Source organism: Primulina huaijiensis, chromosome 12 (assembly GCF_012295235.1).
Source record: "Primulina huaijiensis isolate GDHJ02 chromosome 12, ASM1229523v2, whole genome shotgun sequence".
Lineage (NCBI taxonomy): Eukaryota > Viridiplantae > Streptophyta > Magnoliopsida > Lamiales > Gesneriaceae > Primulina > Primulina huaijiensis.
Genome location: NC_133317.1, coordinates 1,354,986 through 1,375,959, shown reverse-complemented (window position 1 = coordinate 1,375,959; position 20,974 = coordinate 1,354,986). Strand labels below are relative to the sequence as shown.

At 34.9% G+C, this 20,974-nt stretch overlaps 1 protein-coding gene across 3 annotated transcripts; it reads right to left on the bottom strand.

Moving 5' to 3' along the window:
• Nucleotides 1-95: 95 nt before the first annotated feature.
• Nucleotides 96-11,881, bottom strand: LOC140989643 (peroxisomal ATPase PEX1). Of its 3 annotated transcripts, XM_073458946.1 has the most exons (17): nucleotides 11,497-11,881; nucleotides 11,242-11,415; nucleotides 10,380-10,479; nucleotides 9,677-10,129; nucleotides 7,703-8,470; nucleotides 6,914-7,005; nucleotides 6,085-6,158; nucleotides 5,678-5,900; nucleotides 5,169-5,262; nucleotides 4,908-5,062; nucleotides 4,521-4,751; nucleotides 3,986-4,186; nucleotides 1,873-1,998; nucleotides 1,721-1,782; nucleotides 1,290-1,407; nucleotides 441-725; nucleotides 96-325 (listed from the first exon to the last, which is right to left on the bottom strand). In XM_073458946.1, the coding sequence occupies exons 1-17, from the start codon at nucleotides 11,680-11,682 to the stop codon at nucleotides 287-289; spliced, it is 3,381 nt and encodes a 1,126-aa protein (XP_073315047.1). In that variant the 5' UTR covers nucleotides 11,683-11,881; the 3' UTR covers nucleotides 96-286. The 3 variants fall into 3 exon arrangements, 2 of the variants coding, with proteins under 2 accessions (XP_073315047.1, XP_073315048.1); XM_073458947.1 differs by lacking the exon at nucleotides 11,497-11,881 and having other exon boundaries at nucleotides 10,384-10,479; nucleotides 11,242-11,324; XR_012177549.1 differs by lacking the exons at nucleotides 96-325; nucleotides 441-725 and having other exon boundaries at nucleotides 4,003-4,186.
• Between the last annotated feature and the right edge of the window lie 9,093 nt (nucleotides 11,882-20,974).

Here is a 20,974-nt window from a genome sequence, read left to right as displayed (position 1 = left end):
AATTTTTACTGTTTCGCAATTTCCAGCTTTTGTAAAGGGATTCTAATGATATTTTATTCACGTCTCGAACGAATAATTTTCAAATACACAGGGTCTCACCTAACCAATACTTTAGCCCAAGTCCAAAATTACCCATCTAAAACCACCGAAAATAATTTACATACATGCACTTCAAAAGATAAAATTACCACAACGATAGGTACAGCTCACGGTTACACTGGATGTGGATGTGGATGTGTATAAACAAAATATACTTTCGCTCTAGTTTCCCCAGTTTTTCAAATAATTAAGCCAGGGTTGCTCTTTTGCCCTTAGCATCCCTCGACTGCATGAAATGCCACAAATGAAAAATCATGTAAGTTGTGGTTGCACAACCAGCACTTGTTCCGCATGTTACACACTGTGTGTGCATGTGTGAGTAGTGGGAAGAGAAGAAAGACCTGTGCCGCGGCAGATCGCTTTGCATCAAGAAACTGGCTGTAAATATCATATAATCTCCGCTTCTCAGAATCTGCAACAGACGGTTTAGCCTTGGATGCAACAGACTTTAAAAGAGTATTGGTGATCACTGGCAAACTTCCAGACGTGTTGCCACCTTGGCTGTCCAGAAGCTTGTGGACTGCTTCAAGCTGTGTATCGGAAAGAAGAGCTTGAAGGTCAGCTCCACTAAAACCTTCGGTCATATAAGCTATAGCTTCCAAGTTCACATCACCAGCCATTGGTAACTGCAATCGAGAAAATGGAATTCAGGGATCATTTGAATGGTTTAAATATAAGGCAATCGTCACTTATTTAACATAACATCTAGTGAAAGCTAATGCACAGTGCAGAAAATCATATGATGCTAGTAGCACTTGATGAAGCCATTATGTAGGCATCTATGCAAAGATGTCAAGATGTCGAGTTGAGAGATCATATCCATGAAATTAGTTAATTGTTTGAGCCTTTGATAGTACGGTAACCTTGCAAATACTGGCAATAACTCAGTTCCTAGGACAAGAGGCCAGCATAAATAATTTCCACCAGAAAAAGATGGCTTTTGACGAACCATGCTTTCCCTTTCTACATTTTGTCCGTGTCTTTGGATCGGCAAGAAAAGAAAGAGGAAAGAAACATCCAGACGATCTTGTCCCATAATTGCCCAAAAACCTCAGTAATTTGTATAAATTAACTCAGAAAGTAGGCAAAAAACGAGGATAAGAATTAAGTTGGATCCAAGAATGAAAATTGAATTTCCAAACACAAAAAAATGAAGAAAAGTATATCGACTTTTAAGCATAGGTACTGACCTTTCTTGAAAGAACTGCTAGGATATCCAACCTTTCTCGTTGGGATGGAAAGTCACAAAATAAGAGGCGATCCAGCCTGCCAGGCCGTAGAAGTGCAGCATCAAGCAAATCTGGTCGACTGTTGGGCATTAATCAAGTGATTAATCAAGTGAAAAGTGTCAACGTCGATCAGAAAGCAGTGTAAAAAGACCTCTTAACCAGATATCAAAGCTTCAATATGTATTTAAGTAACAATTAATCTCAAACAACATAAAGAGAATAACTCTTAACTCGGAACTGAAGCCTGGAGGTGTATTTTCATAACAAGTAAATGAATAAAACAAAAATGCAAGTGATTTTCAAATAATGATCTCATCCTGCCTGTGGAAAGTTTATAAAGAAAGGTTTAAAAACATGGAATACAGTAAGTGGGTAGCAACTAGCAAGATCACCTTGTTGCAGCAAAAACAAATACTCCAGTCAAGACTTCAACTCCGTCTAATTCTGTCAGAAACTGGTGAAAAGTAGGATGATGAGGTCAATGAAAAGAAGCAAAATAGACAGAAAAGTCTGGCATAAATAGACAGGAGAAAAAAGAACTAACTTGATTGACTACTCTATCAGTCACTCCAGTATTATCATGCCCTCTTTTTGGAGCTATAGAATCAAATTCATCAAAAAAGAGAAGGCACGGTGCTGCTGCGGCTGCTTTCGAGAAGATATCTCGAACCTGCAACAATTAATAGAATTTAGTCAGCTGCCTATGGATTGTGACATGGGATGCTTTGTTGCCGCTATTTGTAAGAAAAACTAATCTACTTAAAAGGTTTTTTAAGTTTATTCAACCAGAACAAATCAGAACAAGCATGCTAAATGGTCCATCCATAACCAAAATAAGTCACCAAACATGATCTTTCTCCTTCCAAATCATAAATTAATCTTTCGATCCTTAAGTCTTATGGGAAAACAAGGAAAGAGGAACTGGCTCGTTATTATTGTTTGTGTTTTCCTCATATCCTAGGCTCCTAGCTCTTAAATCATTCGAAGCATTTTTCTGCCTCTCAGCGCTCTTTCCAAGATAAGGTCATTGATAGGTGCCGAATTTACGTGTCATTTTGCATTGTTTTGAATCTGTTGTTGCATGTTTTATCCAATCATGTCCGTATTGTGTTCATTTATTTCATAGTTTGTGTGTTTAGATCACTCCTCAATTGAATTGTTTGGTTTATAGGCAAAAGTGACAAAAAGATGAACTCAAGATGGAGTAACAAAAACCGTGCAACAGAGGTCGTGCTAGGGCCGTCAAAAATGATGGCCCAACACAACCTGATGAAAATTTCTTCTGCGGGAAGAATAGGCTGCGCTAGGACGGTAAAAAATGACCGCCCCAGCGCAGCACACACGAAAAACAAGTGCTGGACAGAGTGGGGGCACTAGGACGGTCAGAAATGACAGCGCGACACGAAGAAGAAAACAAATCTACGGGATCTTTTGGGCGAAAAAAGAAGACTTTTAAGGATTCTAACACACATATAAAAGGAGGAAGACTATAAAAGGAGGAAGACCTAGCAGAGGAAAGAGATACACCATATACAGCCACAAGAAGAAGGAGCCGCACACGAGAGACGCCACAAGAAGAGGGAGGAACGCACAAGGGAAGAGCAAGCAAAGAACTAGAACTCAACACCGCGTTTTCTTTTTTTATCTATTTTTTTAGTTAGAATTTAGGTGATCATACCCCAAACAATTATGTTTTAATTTATTTTTTAAGATTAAATTTTGTTTTTAAGCACACTTGATTATGTTTTTGTGTTTATTGCATCTTTGAAGCATGATCAACTTCGAAATGATTTTATATGTTATAAATGAGATCGAGAGCATATTTTATAATATGATAGGGTAACATAATTCATGGATATACAACTTGCACAAACATATGAGGTTGAATACATGTTGATAGTCATAGACCAAAAATCGAAAGTTAGAGGATTCCACAGTTCGTTAACGTGAATGCAATTGTTAAATAATATAATAACATTTAGTTATTGTATTTTGTTAATTAGATTAATATAGTTCAACATAGTATATTAATTTATTAGAGAATTCCGTCAAAATCATGACTTATACGTTATAATTCAATCATTAGAGAATATTAAGGTATATGATTAAGATCAAGGGTAGATTTTATTGTGTTAGAAAAGCTCGATCAGTCATTGTAGTTGGCTGTAGACAGTTTCAGAAGTCACATCAGTCAGCCAGTTCAGTCGATATCTTCCATGACTAACTGATTTAAGATCTAAACAGAAAACTAGAATTGACTTGCATGACATTCACTTATTTTTGGTCTATGGGATTATGATTATGTTACCAAACATGGGAACTAGATTAGACTTGGCATCGCCAATTCAAATTCCACACTGGAAACTTCAGGGGAACACCCTCCAATAAATCATCATCACTAAACATAATCAGTCTTTCAAACTCCTTTACACTTGTTCTACAATCAGTTTTACGATATTTCTGGGATTCTATTAGAAATGACTTCACCTTTTTCACAATGGCTGATGGTCAACCCATAAACCATTGGAAGAAAGAATAGATAAAGAAATATGAATAATAAAAGACATAAGGTAAAAAATGGAATGCCTACCAGAGTATTTTCAAAATATAGCCTTAAAGAAGATAATGGGAACCCTACTATGCAATTAATGTCTTACTGCTTGTTCAGAAGCACCTATGTATTTATTAAGTAACTCAGGCCCCTTCACTGATATGAAGCGTAGTGAACAGGCAGCAGCAGCAGCACCAACAATATGTGTTTTACCACAACCAGGGGGACCATATAATAGAACATTGGACCGCATTCTCAATGGAGCTTGTGCAAAGATATTCGGAAATTTTGATGGTAGCTCAATCATCTGATGACAGAAACAGGGAACATTATAAATGCTTTAAATTAATTCAGAATTTTCAAAGTCGTTCTGAACAAAAGCACATGGCTGGAAAAGATGTAATAACCTACGCACTGCACCACTACTATTTAAAATCATCGACCAAATTAATTCTATACACAATCAAAAAGTTTTGATAAAAGTAGCCCGAAAGAAGAATGATAAATATTCATTTGTAATTTTTAATTTCTAGGGGTAAAATACTAACTGAAAAAAAGATTTCTTTATGATTCTAGTATTTCAAATACAACTTCAGGATAAAAATCAATTTTACTCTACACCACCAGCACAAAAGATATACCTCTTTAATAGCATTTCTAATGTCGTTAAGACCTCCAACATCCTCCCAACCAGAGCGACCACCATCAGAAGACGGTTTAGTGATGTCACGCATGGCCACCGGAAGGAAATTTTGCAATGCTTGCATGAAGTCTTCCTTGACCAAAGAAGGTTTCTCATTTTGTACAGAATTCGAGTTAGCAGACAATAATCGACCGATGGCAGCATGCACAGTTCTGTCAATCAGTATTTCCTACAGTGGAAAAGTTTTATCTAATGTATCTTGTTGTCTAGTTCGATAAAATAATTTTTCGTAAGAATTCCAAATCCAAATTTTACAGAAACACTACAGTAATATAATTTCAGTCATATTTTAGTCAGCTGTTTCCAATAAGTATCAACCAAGTACCAGGTCATAAGCATCATATCCATCACATTTGGACGCAATATCTAATAGCAAATCATCAGAGCACTGCAAGGATCTCTTTCGGATCTCATATTTCAATATTGCAGAACGTTCTGCAGCAGCAGGTACCACCAGCTTAACATGAAAGTCAAGTCTTCCTGAATCCAGTTTGTTTATTTGTAAGGTCAAGCAATTCAACAAAAGATATTCGCAGAATACTTTTCATTGCGTTTACTGCTGTCAACAAAATGAATGGTAACTAACCAGAAGAGCTCAAACTCTGTGGGACACCAGTTAGGGACTGGGAAGTAGCAATAAATGCTATGGGGCCAATTCCACACACGTCCCTTCTCTTTTCCTGATACAAACCAAAAAATCGAATTAAAATAACAAGTAAATTTCTGTTCAAATTTGGTTGATTTGAGTTGTATCGTACCCTGTCTAGTGTACATGTCCTAAATAGAAAATACTATAGCCGAAGAAAGTTGTGACAGCTGTAATATAACAAAAACTACATGCCAGATGAGACATTATGTATGCATTGGGAGACGGAATACTGATGGAGCAGAAGAAAGCATAAAGGTCACAAAGATCATCGACAGTTGCACACTGCTCGATTAACACCAACGAGGATAGCAAAAGCAGACAGAAATTTTCCATCCATCCAGAAACAATTTAGTGTTGTCATTTTTTCAGGTGCAAGTTTTAGAATGATAACAAAAGGACAACACGTTAGCACTCAAAAGGAAAACATGAACGCGTAAAGATCTTACCTCGTATTCATCTAAAATATCTGTAAAAAACTCTACGAGCGCTGCAGAAGATGTTTGAGATTGAGATCCCTCGAAGTCCGAGGAAGGTGCAATAATGCTATCAAGATCGTCAAAGATGATGACAGAGGGTGAGTGATCTAAAGCCTCAGAAACATAGCTAGACAGTGCTTTGTGTATAGTTGAAGACTTCTCCAAAGCTAGTCTAGAACAAGACACAAACACACTGCAAAATAAAAATTTCAAATTGAGAGAATATTCAGATTCACCATTTAACATTAAATCATCATACAATTAAAATGAGATTTTAAAGAACCCATAAAGAAATGAGTAAAAATTTGCCGTATCTCAACATTCATACCATGCTCCCAAACTACAAACATCTAAATCCCAAACAGAAAAAGACTTACACGTGTGCCAAAATATCTTTACATCCTTCAATATATTTTGCAGAGGCTTTGGCCAATAATGATTTCCCAGAACCCTACACAACACAAAATCTTAAATAGTAAATCCTAAAGCTTTGCTTAGCATGTACAGACATCTGTGTCATATCCTCGTTCTTTCCACTAAGATAAGATTATAATTTGGAATGTTATAGAAAATGAGTAATAATGATCATCATTTCAGGTACACCGCTTTTTGTTTCATCAGATGCCATCAAACCAGCTCAATACACCAAATAATTTTTTTTGGCCCAAAAAGAAATTTAAAAAGTAAAGTAAAATAAAATAAGTTGTTGATCAGTACTACTTTCAGATCTCATCAGTGACAGAGAAATCCTAAGTACTAGAATTACATGACACTTTCAATGTAGTCCAGAAAGTGAGCGCAAAAGTTATTTGTTATTGCTTTTGCATATGGTCCTGGAAACAGTGTTCAACCCAAAAAAGTTAAAAAAAAACTGTGGTATACATTTGGTGAACACATTCATGAGCTGTCCTTTGCATAACTTTTTCTTTCTTTCCCCGCCTTCATTTCTCAGCATCCCCTCTCGCACAACAATCTCAATAAATTCAAAACACCCACCAAGGAACATAGGAAATAGTGAAGGTAAAAATATCAGATTACATATAAACTTTAATTCCCATTGATCATTGACTTTATCTCAATAAACTCAAAACACCCACCAAGGAACATAGGAAATAATGAAGATAACAATATCAGATTACATAGAAACTTTAATTCCCATTGATCATTGACCTTAGTAACAAATGAACTACAATGTATGAGACTTACTGGAGGTCCGTAGATTAGAATATGCCCAGGCCACGGAAGATTATAACTACTGAACAACATTCCAGAAGTAGGAGATAATAAAGCTTTCAACCCTGTAGGTTATCAGCAAAGTTAGAAATAAACAGTCAGAATCGCACACATATGTATATATAGTCAGCTACAAGGAAAATGACTATCTTGCGATCAAGATGGAAGAACATAAATAAAAGACAGCAAACAACCATTAAACAATAACTAAACGGTGATGGCTTGGAAGGAAATTCACGCAGATCTTTCTGCATTCAAGTATATTCAGTAGTTAAGAAGTTGGGAACCATCTTTACAAAGGTGAAGTCAATGAGAAAATGTGCAATCTGGTAGATTGGGAGTGCTACCACGCATTGAGGATGCTAAACTCTATACCTATGGAGCAGGATTCCGAGGGAATATTAATTCACACTTTGAGAATACATTAGTTTTAGAGCGAGGGACGTAACCAGAGTAGGATTAGTGTTGCATACAAAAAAGCTAATGTATCCTTGAATCATTCACAGCATCGAACTATTACCTAATCTACACCGTTATGCATGTATCAGTGAATAATGTATTGCACTTGATTTGTTTGTTTCCTAGAGCTTCATCTAACATCAGTAGTATGCTACTTATTGGCACACTAAATATTTTTTACTTCCCTAATCACAAATAGGTGAACAGACAAAATGTACTCTATTTACCATCAGCTCATCCACTAGAAGAATCAGAGAGATCAGTAAATCAGACTAAAACAAAATTAGGTGAGAAAATACCTACTGTTATTTACATCAGCTGGAGCAGTACCCATCCAATCCAATGAAGAAATATCAGAGCAAAGGATGTCTGGGGATGTCTCATGGAATGCATGAAAGGATACAAGATCACCAAATTGCAGCTTTCCAAGTAAATCATTTAAACTCGAACTATAGTTGTCTTTGCTGTTTTTGTCAAATGCAAGTTCATATGTATTAATATCTTCATCGTGCTGAGATTCTTCAGAAAGAGACAAAAGATATATGGCATCAACCGATGGTTCTTCAGCTTGATTTCTGTTTGCGGGCAATCTGCTACTCTGTGTTTTTACCTTTACATGTCTTTGCAGCGTGGGACTTTTTATTCTTAAATGAACTAAAGTTTTGCATCCTATAACCATTGAACTTACTTCCTCTGTTGTATTTGACTTGACAGTCTCAATCTGAGCTAAGCACCATGCAGATAATAAAGTAGACATGCCATTTCTATAGCCAACCTTCATATTTGGTTCTTCGTTCTTAGCATTTATTTCTCCGGACTTTACATGGGAAGACACGGAAGAAAGACACGAAACAATCTTCTCATGCATTGACCAATCACCAACACCAATGTCAGGGTTTGAACTAATTCTTCGAAGCAGGTCCTTTTGTTTAATCTTTTGGTTGTTTAGGGTTTCTGTAGCGCTCTTCCCAAGAATGTTATCATCTTGATACATCTTGAAATGGCAAGGTGAAATTGAAACTTGTGGAATATCTTTTTTGACATTAACGTTGCAAGTTTTCACATATACCCCTGGAAGAAAAATGAATAATATCACCACAAGCATAATAACCCCGGAAAGATAACATTAGTTAGGTCTCTCAACCTCACCAAGAAGTATAAACTGTCATAAACCGCCACTTAAGATCTTTAAAGAATAGAAACTAGCCAATACTAGATTCAAATACACACCGAATTCATCAAAATCAGGAAAGATGCAAATTCGAGTAAGATACTCTGGCTTTGAACATCGTTGCCTTATTGCTTGCAAAAAAGAATACTCTAGTGCTACTTTAAGTCAAATTCATCCATTTATTGCACGTTCTTGGATAAGAAATGAAGGTTATGAAAACAGACATCCTCAGATTTTTCCGGAAAAAAAGAAAAAATGGAAAAGCAAGAAGTAGAATGTGATCAGATCTTTGCTCATCTTAAAGATTTAAGAACCACATCAGCATTCCTTTTAAATGAAATTTATTGTAGAGTTTAAATATTTGTCAGTCAAAAATTTGTATGGAAATTGAGGTCTAGTATTATGTTAATCTATTTTGAATATGGATCTCACTTCGTCTTACGTGGACCTCTGGTTTGCTTTTTGTAACTAATTTTATAAATCAATATAATATCATTTCCTATCCAAAAAAAAAAATTCACTTAAAATAATTTGTTCATTCTTTCAAAACGACATTAGTTTTTCCAACTAACCCGTACGCTAGGTGCCTAGGTGGTATAGAAAGTAAAAAACGTATCTCACACTCCATGTCCAAAACATTACAAAACCTAATACATAACACCAAGTTACTAGTATAAAATATGAATCTATAATACCCTCCAACATTGTAATCATCAGACCAGTACAAACCTACATGAAACTTTGTAAGTGAATTTTGGAGTGACAGACACCAAACCATTCTCAATGATAACAAACAACAGAATCAAAGGCAATCTCACCAGCTAGGAAATTCAGAGCTTTATCATCTAATTATGCATCACGATAGGCCAAACATTGCCAGTCGTGATAACCATGATGGTGACTCCTAGCCTAGGGCATGAACATGTCCAAGTTCGAGAAATCATTTCATAACTACTGCACAATTATCTAAATCACCCACAACACCACATAAAGCTATCTACAATAGTGAGAGTAGCAGGAGATCGCAAGAATAAAATTGATTGCAGAAATTTAGCTCAAATTAATCAAAAAGAAAATCAATCAACTCTTCAAGGAAAGCAACATACAAGAGTGTAATGCAGCTCCCAAATAGAGACGAAGAGACTGAGGCAGCATTATGTGTCCTATAGACACTGACTTTGACAATAATATACGAACGACAAGATGGTGATCCTTCTTATGATTAAGATTTCCATTGTTGGCTTCTTTTTCAGACTTGCTGCTTTTAGAATGCAAGTTATTCATGCTCTCTTTGGATAGCAATCGAGAAGATATCACAACCAACTGATGAGAACCGAATGAATGATTTTTTGCTGTTTCTGGATGAATGAAAATGCCAGAAGTGAAAACCACATCCATTTTCACTCCATTCTCTTCGTATTTATAAATGAATTCACTGTCTGAATCTTGGACTCGCAACAGTAATTTAAAGCTTGAATTAGCCAGCTCTGAAGATTGTAGGGATCGATTTTTACGTATCTTAGGAGCAACCGCGACTTCAGTTCCGGGCACAAGTTGGACTGGAAACAATCTCACATGTCAGATATAATTGGATCGAGGCCGAAAGGAACAATTTTTTTCCAAAAATTGAATGAAATTCACCTAAATATATCTTGTAAGAAAAGGGGAATATTACCAGATGGGTTACTAATGGTGACAAATACCCAAAAGGCTCATTAGACACCGGCATTTTAACAAGTACAACACGACATAAAGGGTACCAGCAGGCATATAACCTGAATGACTCTAAAATAATAGCCATGCTGTTACCTACTGGTTTCTTGGGAAAGGTTGACATGACAATAAATGTAACAACCGTCTGCCCATGCAACCACAAAGGAAATCTCATTTCTTCATGGACAATTCCAACCTGCATGCAACGCAAGATTAATTTCAGCCACTCAAAACTCCGGAAATTTGCTACATGTCTAAAGAGAGAGACATTTCCACAACTTTCATAGCCACATATCTTTCTGGCTAAGGAACCGGAAATCTTTCTCGAAGCATGAAATGGTGAAAACAAACAAGAAAAAATGGATACCAACCTACTCCAAGCGTATTTATCAAATTAAGTTCTCTAATGTGCTGAAACAAACCAATTGAACCAAATTATCACCAGTTATTGCTATTGCAAAAGCAAAAAATTGGCAATCAAGTAATACTTTACTTCAATGCATGCCATGGTGCACTATACGTGAGTTTTATTGAAGACCATCAGAAGTTGATAGTAATAAAAAGATTACGTTAAAATTGATTTTACATAATTTTATGTTCAACTAAATCACCTCATCTGTTGACAGCCAAAAGCTACTTTAGAATTGCATCCAATGCAAACTTTTAATTCTGAATGTAGTTTCCACAAACAATTTTCTAAGCTCTCCTAGCTGTGTATTTAATTCAAAATCATGCTTAAAAGGACAAAAAATAATCACTTTGAAGTTCAACCAAACCAAACAAATCCCAGTTGATTATGCCACAAGACTACATTAAGATTACAAAACCAAAATATATCACATATAAACGCATAACGCCCAAAACACGATTTTCACCTTCTCCATCCCCAAGCCAAAACGCTAAACTCTATATTGACATAATTTTAAGTCACAAAAGCTCATAATTCAAATAAACACACCTGCTTCAGAATAGCACTTTCGGCAAGCTCTGAATTAAGCTCCAAAATCTCCCAATCATCCTCCGTAAATGGTTCAATAGTCACGAGAGTTGCCTTGGGTAAATTACTAACCACCCTCACTCTGACCAAAGTACGGTCACTCAAGCTAATGCATTCCGCATACTGCCCAGCAATCTGCAAATTGTCCAAAAATTCAGATAAAAATAACACCCATTAAAAAATTAAGCCAATAAAAATAAAAACTTGAAGGTGCACCTCAATTGACGAGGGTGAGGTGGAAGCGGAGCCACACCATGCCACGTGCCAGTGGCGCGCGCCCGAGCGGAGTTCAAGAGCAAGAACTGGAGGAAGGTAACCGGACTGAAGCGTTTGGATGAGTGAAAGGGGAAGCGAAACGAAGCAGCTTTCTGCTCCTCCGACTATTCTCACCTCAAACTCCATAACTGTGTGTCTTAGTTAGTGAAGTCAATTGAATTTCTTGCTTTGAAGAATTGAATTCCCTGATGTTTCAGACAGGTACAGAATCACTTGTACGATTCTGCAACAAAAGCTCAAATAGATGAGATTCCCGTTTCAACCGGAGACAATTGGAGACGACGTGAATGGAGAGGCAGATGCCATTTAACTACATACCTTTCGTATTGGGAAGCGTAGTTCGGCTGCCAGCCAATTTATTCTAGAAATTACTGGGCATCTTCTTTTTCTCTTGTTTCGAAATATAGTTGTACAAAGCCCAAACATAGGTAGTAACAAGATCCAACGGCCCAATACAGGCAGAGTACTCAAACGCATCTCGAGTTGTCCAGAGAAAGACATACAACGTTTGTACTTCAATTAATCACAAGTTCATAATCTTCTTGTTGGAACATAAAACTTTTTTATAACAATAGAAAATTTACGATCTAATTCATTACTTAGTAGCTAAAGATAAAAATCTTCATTAAAACATATTTTTATTTCTTATGAACATAGAGCTAGTAACTTTTGTTGGTTTATTTAGAAACTCAAAATCATAAAAACCACGACGAATTTCGAAAAATAATGATAAAATAATCACTGATTGCATAACTCATTATTCAACATACATCATATAATTAATTAACTACATAAATTACCTTATGTCTAATGTATTTTTTTTATCACTCGTATTATATATTTATATCATTTAGTCATCTCGTCAGACATTCTAAACAAAATACGTGTGTTTTATATTTGTACTGGAAACCCCAAAAAAATCTCATCTCCATATATTAACTCATATAATCAGTGTTCTAAAAAGCCCGCTTAAGTGAAACTTGGCAAAAACGCCCGCTTCGGATAAAGCGGAAAAAAGCGTAATTAAAGTGTTTAATTAAACGTGCTTAAGCACAATTAATTGCATCTATTTATTTTTTATTTTTTTTATTTTGAAGGTATGTCTTTTTATTTTAAAATAATAAATTAAGTTTATAATTTAGATGTTTATTTTTTAATTTTAATTATGATTAAGCGTGTATGATAATGAATTGATAAATATTTAACATTTTTAATATGGTCTAGTTGAAAAAACAAATAAAGATTGTAATTTTGATATTTTTATGATTTTATAAATATGACAATTAATGGATCAGACTTAAATTTATCATATTTATGTATTATTTTATCTATTTATTGGTTTGAGATAATTACAATTACATTAAAGATAAAAAACACTTTTTCACGCTTAAGCATGTGCTAATCTCGCTTAAGCTTGAAAAGCTTGGAGCTCGACATCCACGCTTTGGAGCGCTTCACGCTTTTTAGAACCTTGCATATAATAATCATCGTTGCGCGTTTACTAATTTGATTCTTTGATTTTGTAATTAACTGCATGTCTATCGTCAACATGCGGTACCACTTTTTATCCATCGGACACGGCTTGTCTTTGTTGAAACAACATTGCTAGAGTTGATGCTCTCGTAAATTTCTAATCAACGCGCAAAATAAATATTTTAGCGACGGTTTTAGCGACGGTTTTGGCTGTCGCTAAACCCCTTTTTTTTTGTAGTGAATATTACCTTTTGTAAATTTAATGTACTGCATGTGGAGATGATTTCTCAGTTATTATATAGAATTTTTTTCGTGATTATATCGAAATTTGTTCGAATTTTCGTTATGTTAAATTTCCCGGGATATATAATTTTAATTTTAACAAAATTAAAGAAATGCGGTTGCAAGCGGCATGACAATACATTACAAAACAGGGTTTCGTGAGATTTGATCATTTGATACGTCACGGGGTGAGCTCATGCATACGCCGTCAATTACAAAATAACAATGTGGACATTGGAAAATTGAGTTTAATTTACAAAATTGAAAATTTACACGGTACCGCTGCCAAAATTTAAAAATAAAATAATATAACATGTTTATAAAAATAAATATGACAGTATATAATAATAATATTATACATTTGCACACACCAACACACGCCATTTGTTGGCATTTACTTTATAATACCAATACACACATATACGACCACACGACAAAAACCAAAGGACCACAAGTCCTAAACCATCGTATACACACACACACACACACACACACACACAATATATGATATGTCATCCACAGGTGAAAAAATCTGAAGAGAAGGCCACACACACACACCCCTACGTACAGATGCATATCAAATAAACTACAATATTGGGGCAAACTTGCAAGAAATCACAAGGAATTAGCGACAAAATTACACGTAATAATCACTGAAAAACGAGGGTTTCGAGAGTTGTTAAAACTAGAGCTAGCATTCCCTATAAATAGCAGGGCAGCGTTCATCTAGCACCATCATACACAACCACAAGAGAAGACCACAGTAAAGAAAACTCACATACAAAATCTCCAGTTACATAATAAAACGAAGTTTAATTTTGTTGTAAGCCAAGATCAAGATGAATTCCAACTACGGAGAGAGCAGCAACAAGTATGAAACTCAGTCGGGCAAGAAAGGAAGTGTTATTCCTAAAGATAGGGAGCACGTCTCAACAATGATGGGCAAGAAAATTCTTGAGGTTGGGAGCAAAGCTGCGAAGTCTACTTTTAGTGCATTCGAGAATCAGATCAAAAAAGGCAAAAAGTAAGTCCTGGGAAATAATCAAGTTATCCTCGTCTTGGTTTCTTAGAATTAAAACCTATGTAATTTTAATGTACTTAGTGATTCATAATATAAAGAGGGTAACTAACATACATGTCCTTACATAGTTCTAATTCCATTTGTCGTGTTCAGGATGTTTTTCTTTGCATCATTGTATGTTTCGTTTAATACATTACCATAATGTTTAGCGTTGTTTTTGATTCCTCCCTTTCAGTTTGATATTAGCAAAGTAATTAAAGGTGCTTTTAATAATTGGAAACAAAGAAAAAGTAAATCTAAAACACCAACATAGCCCAAATAAGACTATGGATCAAGTTTCCTTGATACAAAAAAACATCCTAGTTTTGAAACGATCGCGGTTATAAGCCTGGGAACATACAAAAGGAAAATCAACCATCTTCTAACCATGCATTAAGAAGGAATCATGTTAACACTTCCCCAGTTTCTAGCGAATTAATTAAATATCTTGCTACAATTCCCATGTAATTGGCTCTACACGTACGCAAATGTCTACTAGTGTTTGAATTTGAACGCCGGTATCTCACCTAGTATGCATGCTAATACTGTATATATACAGCACTCCAGTTATTCTAAATATCAAACCCACAATACTTGTCTTCTAGGTGGGAGATATCTAATTTATTAACCACCCCATCGACACTTGTGAAGCCAATAAGAAATCGTATCATTGTCCACCCCCTTCGACGCTGAGTGTCACTTTCACACTATACTTACCAGCATTTAATATCATTCGCATTGACCCGAATTTATTCGTTTCCAATATGAGTTGGGAACTTGGGAGAGCTTGGTCAGTCAATAATTAATTGCGAAGTACATGCTTGCCTCATCCATTCCAATTTACTTGATTGAAGCACACTCTGGTCAGTCCTAAAAATAAGTTCAGATTTTGAAAAAATACTGGCAAAGAACAAGAAGAAAATTCTCTGCACCAATTAAATGTAGATATTATTCAACGCCTACACCAATTAAAATATTTTAAAATTTTATTTCACGTATATTTATAAATAAGACTGGATTCGACTTTAAATTTTATTTTTAAAAACAATAACATCATCATTGGATCCAGTGGTTGGAAATGTTCGATGTCGAATAACAAGGTCGATCGTATATTCAACCATCTTAATAATATTTTAGATAGATATTTTGTGTAATTGTTTTTAGCTCGTTAACTATATTTGTCTCCAATGACAATTTATATAGCACATTATTTTTAGGAAAAAAAAAACTACTCATTTGTTTTAGTCGAGGGAGTATTTTGTTACAATAAATTTCAACATGACACATTATTTTAAATCTGGAACCTTGTGGATACTTAAGTGTGTGTGGGGGCGCGCGCGCACATGTGTTTAAAGATTTACAACAATTGAGTGAAAAGATAAAAGCAGAAAGGGAAACAAATAGAAGATAAGTGATTATATACTCTGATCACAAGATAATTATTGCATCCGAATATGTCAATCTCTCCAAGTGAAATGGACTAACCGTGGCATTGGGTTTGCACTTGATAAACCTCACGACAGCCACATATGACAAGAGGTTTGATCCAAATCAATCGCTTTAGTGACTACGTTATGCATCCAGAAGGGAACCCATTTGAGGCCTCGAGATCAATTAGTTTATAATATTTTGAGCATGGAACGCCCGGATCGGGCATTTCGGAACAGCAACGGAAGCCACTGCAACAAAGTTTCAGGCTAAAACGGTTATGTAACTATTACGCCTTTTTTTTTTCTTTTTTTTTTTTTAAATTCTTCGATTTCACGGTAGTCGCAGAACAGAAAGTCGATTTCACGGTTGCTATTGCAGAATGTTTCGGTAATTTTTCAAATTTTCCTTAATTGTTTTAAATTATTTTTTTTTGAATCATATGATTATTAATATTTTTGTTATAAAAATATTTCGCGACTATAATCACGATACTTATGTGAAATATCAATAAAATTGAAACAATAGAGTCCGATACGTTTTCTCTACCACGAACCATGATTTTGAGTGAGTCAAAAAGTGGCCTACATTTTCGTATCAGATAGCAAACGACACAAATACTACGAAACTGACCTTGTCACCTCAATAAACACGTATTCCCAATTCAAGCTAGTCTTTTGCACTGTCTCCTATTAGCTTACATTGAAGTTGTCATTCTAGTCAAAAAATTGATCTTTTTGGAGCCCAGTACTAATATTGGTATATAAAAAAAAGGCAACAAAATTAGCACTTTTACAACTTATATCTTGTGTTTTTATATTTAGCATATCATATGTGTGTGAAGTTTTTGGACATCTATTCTGTTAATCTGATGGCATATATCAGGATTGTGGAAATGGTTGGATAAATATCAAATTATTTTTTTTTTATAAAAAAAAACCGAATTTTAACTTCATTTAAGAAGTAAAGAACGAAAAGTGACATTTATCTAAATTATACTTCCCCGATATGATACTTGGTTTGTTCATGTGTGTGAAGTATATGCTCCGGTTGTTGAGCATGACTCGGCCAACACCAGATTTTATGTGGGGTCATGTGTACGTAAAATGTTTTATTTATTTAATTTTTAACACACACACATACACACACATGGTACTGAAGTGTGATGATCTTTTCTTAAACAGTTATGATTTTTTAATTGCAAAGATTATTACCATTTCTAGCAGGTAAAAACTCATGCCACGCCCGGCTACAAATCAAATACAGTATAGATAAAATATAAGAATATACATATATATAGAACAATTATTGGTAAACAAATATGAAATTTAGATGCATGAGTACTGTAATGATATTTAGTTACAAGTTAAATCGACAGTAAAAAAATCCAAATTCATAACCGTAATAAGTATTGTACATAAGAAGCTACATATATAATTTCAAGAACTTGGAGACACAGCATTACTCTTCTCCTTGCTGCCAGCTCCATGATTTCTCTTCAAATCATGCGAGGTTCTGCTTGGCTGCCGCTGCTCAGTTTTGAAACACGATGCGATGATCGAATCGAGCATCATTTTCTTCACCGACCTCCTCTTCGCGGGAAATACGCTCCCTTTCTTAGGCCTAAATCTCATCACGTAAACAGCTCCGGCGACTTGCTCCTCCTCCTCCTCCACAACCATTCTGCTTTATCTTTTTATGGTAAGGGGTATATATTTATAGTGATTGTACTACGTGCTATGGGTTCATTGAAATAAATAAAGCAGGGGGAAAAAAAGAAGGTTTTTTTATTTAGGGGGGAAAAAAGAAGCTTGGGGGTTAAGGCTTTCTTCGGGGGATCGAAAGGATTACACTTGTCATAGGATCATTAGTCTTTAATTTTCAAATTTTTATCAAGAAAAATATTTGAGACTTGCAATGGAAATATGAATGTTTCTCACAAAATATATGTAGTGTTGCCATACAGGTAAATATGAGCTGTTGCAAGCTGCAAAATGGGGTCAGTGCACCTATATGTGTCATCCAAAGGATGAACGACGACTACTAGTGTGAACTGAATTATAATTAATTTTGAATGGCAAACATTTAATTAATAGTAATGGCATTTGGCGTAACCGGTGTGTTTATACAATTTTTTTTATTAAATTGATTTATATTGAAATGAGAGTCATATCATAATTATGAAAAATACTGAGGGGCTAAAATATAATTTGAAATAATGAATTTAAAAGAAAAGAGGAAAACAAATAAAATGAGAGGGCTCGTGGTGAAAGGAATGAAACATATGATTTGTCGTGAAAATAAAGTCATATCCACTCAGCTACATCCTTTATAAATTAAAAACTTGATATTTTATTAATATATAATAAAATAAAAAACAGACCATGGCACAAAGTCTTTTTGGCTCGATTAAGAAGAAGAAACTTGATATATAATAAGAGATTTGGAAAAGACTTGGTCGGGCTTTTGAATGGCAGTTGAATTCACTGAGGCAAGATTGGCCATGGAGCCCAAAGTATGAAATCCAGCAACCCATAAGAAATGACTTGTGTGAAGTTCAGCTGGTGTTGTGATGAGGTTGCGTGGTTTTGGGAATTATAACTATACTGAAATAAATTTTAACGAAAGTTTTGAGAGAACAAAAATTATCTTAATTGTAATTGATGCCAATTCACCAAATATCTCTATTGAACTATAGAGTCAGGCACAGTTGGGTCTATATATATTTTTATCAACACTAGAAATATTAGTAAAACACGTATGAAATAAGAAATTAATGTATTTTTTTTCGATGTGCTATAATATTTAGTAAAATATATAGTAATTGTCAACTCTTTATCAACCAACAGTGATTCAGCACGAAGCACTACTATGACGAACATAAAACGTACATTCACTTTATACAAAAATTTAACGGAGGCTAAATGAAAAGCTAACAATATGAGATGCAAGAGAATGTTTGAAAGAGATAAGATTTTCATGTATTTGAAATCAGGGAATGAACACACTATTTATAAGCTCAAAATGCAATATACCAAGAGTCATACAAGATTAATTAACTCAATTAATCTTTCCATTAACTCAAGAATATGAAGAGCCAAAAGTTTTCAATTAACTCAAGAACGTGAAATGTCAAAAGACACTTCCACAATAATGAGTCACAACTAGCTCAAGAATGTGGAGAGCCAAAAAACACTCTCACATTCATGAGACATAATTTTTATTCAAACTCTAAATTTGATTCAAATTTTCATTTATATTATTGAAGTAAAACTTACTAGTCTAATCAGCAGTGTGCACGCACATATCATAAGAAAGGATTGTATGAAGTTCAGTTGGTGTTCTGAGCTTGCTAAGATTTGGGCCTTAAAAGCACAACAGTTTATCAATACTGGGGTTGTCAAAATAAGTTAGAATTGTTGGTCATATAAATGAGTTGAGTTAATAATTTTTTAATTCGACAAAATGACACATAGGTTGACCCATTCCACACAACCTAATTATGGTTTTTTTTTTTTTTTTTAAACTTTTGGTGTTGCTCCAATCCAGCGTTCCAACCTAATGATAGGTTGTTAGGCAGTACACTCCACTAATCCGTTTTGACATATCTAATCTGGATATTGCAGTATGTTATTACATCAAAAGTTAACTATTGCTATTTACCCGTCATGCGTGTAACTTGTAAGACCTTTAAACTTTAATATAAATCAATGATATAGCATAGATATGCAGTGAAATTTTATGTTAATTATAATTATACTGAAACAAATTTTATTGAGTGTATGGTTCATCGCTTAATTGTATAATGTTGATTTCACCTTGTATCTGTCTGAAGACTATAGAGGCAGTACTGAGGCAGGGACAATTGGGTTTAAACATGTATTTATCAACATTCCAAATATTAATAAAAACACGTAAGAAATAATTAATAATTATATTTGAAATGTGATGTAATTTTTGTACAACAGTAATTGTCGCGTATAATTCAAAAGTCTAATCTGGTGTATTGGAAACTAATTATGTTCTTGTCCCGAAGGGGTTTGAAGGTGAGAGAGAAATGGTTCTGGCTGCCATCGCAAAAGTCACCACCCGAAAAATGAAATAGAGGGATCTACGTTGTTCTATATTGCATATGGTAAATTTCTTGATGATGAACTTCAAATATGTGCAATTCTCTTTGATTTACACATTTCTGTTGCATTGTTATGGGAAACCATTTATGCAGTTCACTTTACATTACATGAACTTCACGGCATGCTTAGAAGAGTTTAGGTTAGGTACTGATGGTGCAGAATAGAGGGAAAGTATATAAATATTACTATATGATTTACTAGGAGTGCCTCAAATCTTCAAACGGGTTCAATGATTCCTGGAGTAGAAAGTTTTTGGTTATTTCGGAGACGCAGGTTAAAGAAACTAGCCAAACTGAGATGCGATATATTTGAAAGCATTGGTGGCTTAATGCTAGAATACATGGTTTCCACACAGCCGACAGTCAAGCTTAGAGTTTTTACAGCAGAAGAGAGAGAAAAAAAAAAGGCTACAGATAATTATGCTGAGAGTAGAATCCTCAGCAGCAGTTGTGTTTTGGAACCGTAAATTGGTGGAAATTGGATGATGCAGGAGAAAACAAGCTTGTAAAAGGAACAATTTATCATGTACGGGAACAAGAGATAAAGGTTTTCATCAGGAAACTAGTCTCCTTTTCCCAGATAAACCACAAGAATGTTTCGAAGCTGATCGGCTGTTGAGACGAAATAGAGCTTATAGTTAATTTTAACGGCTGCCACTTTGTTTTGCCATAATAAAGCGACTATGAACATAGCTGCTAATCCAATGTATCACGAACAACCCTAGCTCATCCGAGATCGACTGTCACTTGGGTTGAGAGAAGATCAAAGCAGGGCTGATTTAGACAGCGCATATCTCTATCCGCATCATGGCAGCTTGCAGACATATTTAATAAAAGTTTAGGCAAAGATGTGTTCTTGCTGTCCGAACTTGGTGTTCAAAACTTGTACCATTCTTGAGGGGTGTAAGTTGTGGTTGATATTAAAAGGTCTTTTATAAACACTTCTTTAATTTTTAGTAGTGTGTATTCAGTTACTTGGGAAGATTGTTCCTCAAAGACAATGTTTCGCTCAATCTGAATTAATACTCCAACAAGACCCCATT